The following is an 8213-nucleotide window of genomic DNA, read 5'->3' on the forward strand; positions in this document are numbered from 1 at the left end:
CCAAGTCCCTCTCCAGCTCTCCCGGAGCCCTTTTAGGCTCTGGAATGGGCTCGAAGTTTTCCCCCAGAGCCTTCTTCAGGCTGAACCCCTTCAGCTCTCCCCGTGTTTGTCCAGTGGAGAGGGTCTCCAGCCCTCTTTGGAGCATTCTGGCCTCCTGGGCTCACTCGGGCGGTTCGATATCCCTGTGATGCCCGTGCCCGGAGCTGGGGTGTTTGCCTCAGGCCGGTTTCTCTCGGGCCCCGGCTGCGGGGTCGGGGAAGGGCGCCCGGCCCTGGGTAGACCTGACGGCTGCGCGCTGGCCACGCCCCGCATTGTCATTGGTCTGATTGTTGCTGGGTGGCCCCGCCCCCAAGCTCCCATTGGCGGAGGCGGGCGGAGGGGCGTGTCCCCGCCCCGTGCTATGTAAGCGTGGCGGGCGCGGGGTCCCGGGGTCGCTGCGGGGACGGGGGGCGGCCGGGGCTGTCCCGGGCTGTCCCCGCCGCCCAGCCCCAGCGTGATGCTGGTCGCCGGCTCGCCGTGCAGCCCCGCGGGGCCGGAGGAGCACCGGGGCTGCGGGGCCCGGCGGGACGGCCAGGTAAGGGCTCCCGGGCTGTACCGCCCCGTCCCCGGGCGCGCACGGTGCAGCCCGCACGGGCGTCCCTCGGAGAGGCGTGGGGTCGTGCCCCGCTGCCCGCCCCGCCCGCCTGCAGGGAGGCGAGGAGCCGGAACATGTCCCGAAAGCGGCCGGGACAGGAGCAGCCCTTTGGCCGCACACGGGAGCTCTAGCCCCGAGGAGTGTGGGGCAGAAAGGACCCGAACCCCGTGCTTGGAGCAGGGGCAGCCCTGCCAGTGTGCGGGGAAATCGTGATGTTCAGTGGCGTTTTGTGCCCAGGGAGGGTCGGTGGGACCGCGGAGCGGGCCGTCGGCACAGTGCTGCTCCCGCTGCCCAGTGCCGTGCTGTGCCCGTTCCTCGCTGCCGTCCCGTGGCGGTGGTGCCCCGCGCTCGGAGCGGTGTCACAGCCGGCTGTCCCGCTGTGTCACACAGCGCAGCAACATCGCAGCCCGGTTTCATCAGGCGCGGCCAGCCTGACGCACAGGGTGTGGGGACACGGCCCCGCGGCCCGTGCCGGTGTCCGCCTGAGTCACCCCTTCCGGTGACGCCGACGGGGATGTTCCCGGGCTCCGCTGACTCCCGGCTCTGCCTTCCTTCCTAGGAAAGAGGAGTTGAGGCTGCCCGGGAGCTGGCGAGGGGCCCCAGCGCCTTCATTCCCCTGGGAGAGGTAAAGCGATGAGGATTGGCTTGGGTGGGGGTCTCTTTCACCCTTCCCTGCTGCGGGAAGGATTCCCAGCCCTCCTATTCCTGGTGCCTGATGGGGATGGGATGCTGAGGATGGGATGGAGAGGGGTCACCCACCCCAGGAGGATCCTTGTGGCATTGGGGGGGGGGTCGTTCTGGAGATTAGGGGAACAGCTGTATTTCACCCTGGTGTTTGCTTGCCCTGCCTGTGCCTCAGTTTCCCCACTCAGTCAGACACATCTGTGTTTCCCCTGCGATGCAAAGACCCACACCCTTGCCCTGCCCGACCCCAGCATTCTGCCCTGACATCCCCAGGGCACCTGGGCCCTATCTCAGCGCCCACATTCACTGCTCCAGATGTTCCTCCTCAGGCAGAGATAGCGCCGTGGTTTCGTCACCGCGCTGGGGGCTGACCCCCATCTCCTCCTCCCTGGCACTGCAGAGCCCAAACAAACAACCCAACCCACAGGCCGAGCAGGACGGGCTGTGTGGGTTCTGCCATGGAGACCCCCGAGCCCCCCGTGCCCCCCGGGGCTGGCAGGGGGGGCACGGGCAGCGGGGGCCCCCGGCGGTGTCCGTTCCGGAGGCAGGGCGCTTCCACTGGGGTGAGGATCCAGCCTCGGTGCTCTTGGGCTCCTGCGTGTTGGGGGGCGTCTCCGTTTAGGTTAGGGAAGGTTGGGAAGGGTGGGAGCCCACAGCTCGCAGCCCTTCACTTCTCTCCTCTCCTCCTCGCGCAGATCCCGCGGGAAGGCGGGGAGAGCAGCCTGCACCAGCTCCTCGACGCCTTCGTCTCCGCAGGCAGGGTGGACCACGTCGCCATGGTCATGGGGCTGCACCCCCAGTACCTCAGCAGCTTCTGGAAGACCCAGTGCCTCCTGCTGCGCATGGACGGGCCCCTGCCCTACCACAAGCGCCACTACATCGCCATCATGGTGAGCAGCGGGGCCCTGGGGGTGCTGTGGGGACACAGGGGCTGCGTGGGGTCCCAGCACTGCTGCTCAGGAGGCTTTTGGGACCCCAGAGATGGGCCCCTTTCTGATCTGACATCCCAAACCCCTTTGGGGCTGGTGCCCACCCAGGGTACCCCAACACCCTTCCTCCAGGCCCTCTGGAGCACTGGCACTGATAGTGAGGGGGAAAATCCCCCTGTCTGGAAGTCACATCCCCATAGAAAACCCTCCAGGAGTGACGTGGGATGCGTGGGCTCCCTGCCTTGGCTTCTTCGGGGGCTTGTGGCAGGGTGGGACCCCAGGCGGGGCTGGGGCTGACCGCTGGCTCTCCCCACAGGCTGCAGCCCGGCACCGCTGCTCCTACCTGGTGGGGCTGCACATGAGGGAGTTCCTGCAGATGGGGGGCAGCCCTGCGTGGCTGCAGGGGCTGCACTGTGCCCCCCAGAAACTCCGGAACCTCAACGAGATCAACAAGCTGCTGGCGCACCGGCCCTGGCTCGTCACCAAGGAGCACATCGAGGTGAGAGCTGGTGCTGCCAGCACAGATCCCCCCAGAACACACAGACTGATCCCAGGGGTCACCTCCTGTGTGCACGGCCCCCAGGGTTTAACCCTTTCAGGGCTGAGGGAGGCAGTGGGGTGGGAAGGGGTGACTTGCCCCTGACAGGTCTATGGGTGAGGCACTTCCCAAACACTCCTGTATCCCTGCCCCTGGTGTGCCCCAGCACTGGGCTGGGGTGGGCTGGGGGGTCCCTCCGAGCCCTGCTGTGTGTCACAGGCACTGCTGAGGCCGGGGCAGGACAGCTGGTCGCTGGCAGAGCTGGTGCAGGCGCTGGTGCTGCTCACCCACTACCACTCGCTGGCATCCTTTGTCTTCGGCTGCGGCATCAGACCCGAGGGGGAGCAGGACGTGGGGAGCAGCTGCTGGGCCCCCTCACCCCACAGCAACAGCAGCCCCGCCTCTGGGGACAGCATGGGGGGCTCTGGGGTAAGAGGGGCTTTGCCTTGCCGGGTGTGAATGTACCCTGGGATGCTTTATGGGGCTGCCCCTGGGAATCACAAATTGGCTTGGATGGGAGGGACCTTAAAGCCTGTCTTGTTCCACCCCCTGCCATGGGCAGGGACACCTTCCACTGTCCCAGCCTGCTCCAAGCCCTGTCCAACCTGGCCCTTAACACTTTTAGGGATGGGAGCTGCTGGAATCTGGGCAGGACCAACCCAGAGGGAGATGCCCAGGGGTTCCCCCAAGTGCCAGCAGATCTGGGGCTGGGAGCCCCTCTGGTTGACCAGGGGCAGGGCTGACCCTGCCCTGTGCTTCTCCAGGGCACAGATGCCATGCAGGAGTTGGATGTGCTGATGGAGAGGATGAAGCTGCTGCAGGAAAACCAGCTGGAGGAGGACGGAGTCACACAGGAGGAGATGGCAACACGCTTCGAGCTGGAGAAGACGGAGAGTTTGCTGGTCCCTTCCTCAGGTGAGGAGGTGCAGGGGGCAACTCTGGGGGCAGGAGGTCCCCGTGGGCCAGGGGAGCCCGAGGGGGGGAAAAGAACCAGAACCTGCCTGAGGGAGAGGGGGATCAGCTCCCCAGTGCAGCGCTGACTCCATCTGGGCTCATGGCTCTGCATTGGTGCCTTGTAGATGTTTTGGATCCCTCGCTGCAGTCCAACATCCGCTGCTTCCTGGAGGACCCTGAGTTCGGATACAAGGACTTCACACGCAGGGGGGAGCAGGCCCCCCCCACTTTCCGTGCACAGGTGGGTGCTCAGCAGTGCCTCAGCTCTGGGGGTGCCTCCTGTTTATGTCAGGGCTGTTCCCAGGATTGAGGATAGTTCAGGTCGCCTGTCCTGGCTGTGCTCCCTCCAATTGGCAGAGCCTGAAACAAGAGGAATAAAGTCCTTGACTCAGGATAAACCAAATTTAGCAAAAAATCCAGACCATCAGTGTGTTACCAACACCCTTCTCATTCCAAATCCAAAACACAGTGCTGGAACAGCGACTGAAAAGAAATTAACTCCACCCTTCCTGAAACCAGGACAGAGGGATCCCCCTTTTCCCCACCAAACCCCTACCCTAGCGTCCTTTCTCCACCAGGATTACACATGGGAGGACCACGGCTACTCGCTGATCAACCGCCTGTACCCAGACGTGGGACAGCTCCTGGATGAGAAGTTCCAGGTGGTTTACAACCTGACCTACAACACCATTGCCATGCACTGCGGCGTGGACACCTCCGTGCTGCGCCGCGCCATCTGGAACTACGTGCACTGCGTCTTCGGCATCCGGTGCGTGCCCGGAGGGGCTGGGCTCTCTGCTCCTCCTTGGGAAGGGCCAGGAGCAGCTCCTGCATTAACCTGGCTGGGCTCTCTGCTCCTCCTTGGGAAGGGCCAGGAGCAGCTCCTGCATTAACCTGGCTGGGCTCTCTGCTCCTCCTTGGGAAGGGCCAGGAGCAGCTCCTGCATTAACCTGGCTGGGCTCTCTGCTCCTCCTTGGGAAGGGCCAGGAGCAGCTTCAGTGACTTGTCTGGGTTAACCTGGCTGGGCTTTCTTTCCTGTCTTGGGAAGGGTCAGGAGCAGCTCCAGTGAGTTGTCTGGGTTAGAGCACTGCTGCTTCCCTAAGGCGAAGTGGTGCTGGTGGCGGGCTTGGCTGAGGTTCAGAACAACCCTGGGAAAGGAGAATTTAATACAAAATTACAGTAAGGATGGTCAGGCTCTGGCAGATTTTGCCCACAGAGGTGGCAGAATCCTGGAAGTGTCCAAGGACAGGGCTTGGAGCACACTGGGACAGTGGAACGTTTCCCTGCCATGGCAGGGGTGGAACTGGAAGGGCTGTAAGGTCCCTTCCCACCCAAAGCACTCTGGATTCTATGAGTGCACAAGTGTCTGCAATAACACATCCTCCTCTCTCCAGCTATGATGACTACGACTACGGGGAGGTGAACCAGCTCCTGGAGCGCAACTTAAAGGTCTACATCAAGACAGTGGCCTGCTACCCAGAGAGGACAACCAAGCAGATCTACGCACAGTTCTGGAGGCACTTCAAGCACTCGGAGAAGGTGCTGGCCCCTCCCTCCCCCTGCAGGGTGCTCAGGTGCTGGCCCTGTGCCTGACCCTGCTCTCCTGTAGGTGCACATCAACCTGCTCCTGCTGGAGGCACGCATGCAGGCAGCTCTGCTCTACGCCCTCAGGGCTGTCACCCGCTACATGACCTGACCTGAGCTGCTCTGCTCCTGCTCCTGTCCTGGCTGTGCAGGAACAGCCAGGGGGCAGCTGGAGCCCTGGAATTCCACTGCACTGTCTCCCTGCTTCACGGGCCTAGAGCTGTGGAAGTGGGAGCTTCCCTGCGCTTTCTCCCCAGAGAGGGGAGCCCCAGGAAGCTGCTGGTGCTGGAAGACCCCAGAGTGCTGCCCTGGGCCTGGCAGAGCTGCGAGGGCTCTGCTGCTCCGTGCCTTTTTGGGGCTGGCCCGAGCGGAGCCAGACTGGGATGTCTGTGGCTGCAGTGCTGGTGTCACACCCTGTGACGTGTCCTGGCACCAAGGCTGCCGCCGAAGAGGACTGTCCCCCTGCCCGAGATGGCCAGAGGATGTCACGGCCTTCACCCCTGCCTTTTGGGTCCTGCTGTGCTGGGAGACACAGCTGCTGGTGGGGGTGCTGCCCTGGCACCCCCTCCCCACCTTTCTGCCTCATCACCTGCAGTTTGGGACGTGAAGTGCCTTTAACCTCAGTGCCAGGGCAGGAGCAGGGAAAGGGTAAGAAAACCTGAGTGTGTTTTACACCTTTTTGCAGTTTTCCAACCACTGGCACATCTCCACTGCCTCAGCTTCAGGGGCTGAGGTGGGGAGCTGTGCTGGGGCATGAGGCTCCCTCAGCCCCTCTCCTGTTGTGAGGGTGGCATGGGCTGCCCATGGCTTCACCCAGATCTGCCAGAGCATCCCCAGCAGCACACAGAGGTGCCTCTGGGGAGCAGGATCCAGGGCCAGCAGCATCGCCACCCTTGGTTTGGCTGTTGAATGATAGCTCCAGTTAAGTTATTTCTATTTTTTTTGATGTATTAACTTCTGACTAGGCATGGAAATGCCTCTGTAACTCTGCTATTGATCTTGTTTGAAAAAATAAAATAATTATTTTTTAACTCTTTTTCCTGTTTCAATTTCCCCTTGGTCAGCCCAGGGGCTGTTCCTGTGTGGCAGGAGTGGAGTGCAGGCTCTTGCTGCTCTGGGGGTACCCAGGGGCATCCCCGAGCTGTCCAAGGGAGGGTGCGGAGGTCTGAGTCCTCCCCATGCGCCCGAGAGGGATGGGTTTGGCTTCAGTAAACTCTCCTTGTGGTGGCACCTTCCTGGGAAGGCACGATGGAGGCACGGCACTCACCCCGTGTGTGTGTCCACGGGATGCTCTGACCCTCTGCAGTGGGGCTGGGGGGCAGCAGGACACCCCAAGCCCACGATGGGGAGCCCAGCTCTTATCAGGGTGTGGGCAGGAGCCCCTGGGAGCTGCTGATAAGATCCCTGGGGAGGGGCCAGCGCTGCAGGGAAGGTGTGTGAGCCTTGAGCCTTCCCTGAGTGCCTGAGGAGCCAGGTCTGGCTCTGGGGCTGCTCAGGACCCTGCAGGGAGAGGGGGACCCACCGTGCTGCCCCTCGGAGCACGGGGAGGGCAGGGGGGGCCTGAGTTTGCTGGGGATGCTGGGGCAGAGTCTCTGTTTTGGGGGAAAGAGGTTTGAGGGCAGCTTTTCTGGGGAAACTGAGGCAGGGGGACTGGGCTCCCTGGGCTGTGCTGGTTGTGCCAGAGTTCCTGGTGGGGATAAGAGCAGAGCCCCCACAAAGTGCTGTTCTTTCAGGGTGTCACCCTATAGCTCCAGAGAGCACTGGGGGGACCTGGGGGGCTTGGGGAGCTGAGCCAGCCCTCGGGTCTCCTTTAGCCCCTGCCCTGGCTCATTGCATCACTTCAACCCCCTTGGTTTTTTCAGTTGGTCACAATTATAAACCAATAAATTCTTCATTCAGTGCATTACTAAAGCCTGCAATTTGTGTACACATCTATAATTTATCCACAGCTTTCACTGTTCTCTTGCAGGGCAGGTGTGTTAATAATCTCCCTACCTATAGCTGATAGTTATGATCCAAATAAATGCCTTTTTTTTTCCTCACTGCAATTGCCCTCAATTTAAAAACATAACGTGTTAGTGGTGTTTAACACACATCAAAGAAACAGGAAATAATAGTAGCGGTGGCAGTAGTAGTAGTAGTAGTAGTAATAATAATAATAATAATAATAATAATAATAATAATAATAATAATAATAATAATAATAATAATAATAATAATAATAATTTGTGCTGAAGGAACATTTTACAACTGATGGAGCCCGAAGTGCTTTGCAAAGGCGGCATCCCTGGGGCTGAGCTGCCCTCGCTGTGCAGGGTTCACGTGAGGCTGGAGATGAGAAACACCTGAGTGTGGGCAGGTGCAGGCAGACACCTGGATCCGCTGCACGGGCTGAAGTGAACAATCACAGAGCCCAGGCGGGACCGGCCCGGGGCCGGGCCTCCGGACCCGGTGCCAAAGCCCCACAGTTCGCTCACGCCCTGACCCCAAAATCTCATCCTCCCACCCCAAACCCCCATCGCCAGTCACTCCATGGCCTCAGAGCCGCCGTCCAACCTCTCCCAGCACCTCATCATCCCCCTGGCCCCAACGCTCCGAACGCCCCCGACCCCAAATCCCGTTCGTTCCCCGGCCGGGGGGCGTGTTCTCCGGTTCGGAGGCGTATCCCCATAGTTTCGGGGGGCGTGTCCTCCGTTCCGAGGGGCGTGTCCTCCGTTCCGGGGGCGTGTCCTCCGTTCCGGGGGGCGTGTCCTCCGTTCCGGGGGCGTGTCCTCCGTTCCGGGGGGCGTGTCCTCCTGTCCAGAGGAGCGTGTCCTCCCGTCGCGGGGCAGTGTCCTCGCCGCCCGCACTACATTTCCCGACATGCCCTGCGCGCGGCTTCCGGCGGCGC

The 8213-nt window shown here is 61.8% G+C and overlaps 1 protein-coding gene across 3 annotated transcripts; it reads left to right on the forward strand.

The window, feature by feature from the left end:
• The first annotated feature begins 408 nt into the window (after positions 1-408).
• SESN2 (sestrin 2) lies at positions 409-6354 on the forward strand. 3 transcript variants are annotated; one of them, XM_058819917.1, is made up of 10 exons: positions 409-574; positions 1194-1259; positions 2014-2208; positions 2564-2746; positions 3005-3214; positions 3550-3700; positions 3865-3980; positions 4318-4508; positions 5134-5278; positions 5349-6354. In XM_058819917.1, the coding sequence occupies exons 1-10, from the start codon at positions 497-499 to the stop codon at positions 5433-5435; spliced, it is 1422 nt and encodes a 473-aa protein (XP_058675900.1). In that variant the 5' UTR covers positions 409-496; the 3' UTR covers positions 5436-6354. The 3 variants fall into 3 exon arrangements, with proteins under 3 accessions (XP_058675900.1, XP_058675902.1, XP_058675901.1); XM_058819919.1 differs by having other exon boundaries at positions 463-574; positions 2075-2208; XM_058819918.1 differs by lacking the exons at positions 409-574; positions 1194-1259 and adding an exon at positions 1671-1881.
• The last annotated feature ends 1859 nt before the right edge of the window (positions 6355-8213 follow it).

Source organism: Ammospiza caudacuta, chromosome 25 (genome assembly GCF_027887145.1).
Source record: "Ammospiza caudacuta isolate bAmmCau1 chromosome 25, bAmmCau1.pri, whole genome shotgun sequence".
Lineage (NCBI taxonomy): Eukaryota > Metazoa > Chordata > Aves > Passeriformes > Passerellidae > Ammospiza > Ammospiza caudacuta.

Coding starts and splice junctions, on each gene's coding strand:
- SESN2 (XM_058819917.1), top strand. CDS start 497: ATGCTGGTCGCCGGCTCGCCGTGCAGCCCCGCGGGGCCGGAGGAGCAC. Junction 1,260..2,013: donor CCTTCATTCCCCTGGGAGAG/GTAAAGCGATGA, acceptor CTCCTCGCGCAG/ATCCCGCGGGAAGGCGGGGA. Junction 3,701..3,864: donor TTTGCTGGTCCCTTCCTCAG/GTGAGGAGGTGC, acceptor GGTGCCTTGTAG/ATGTTTTGGATCCCTCGCTG.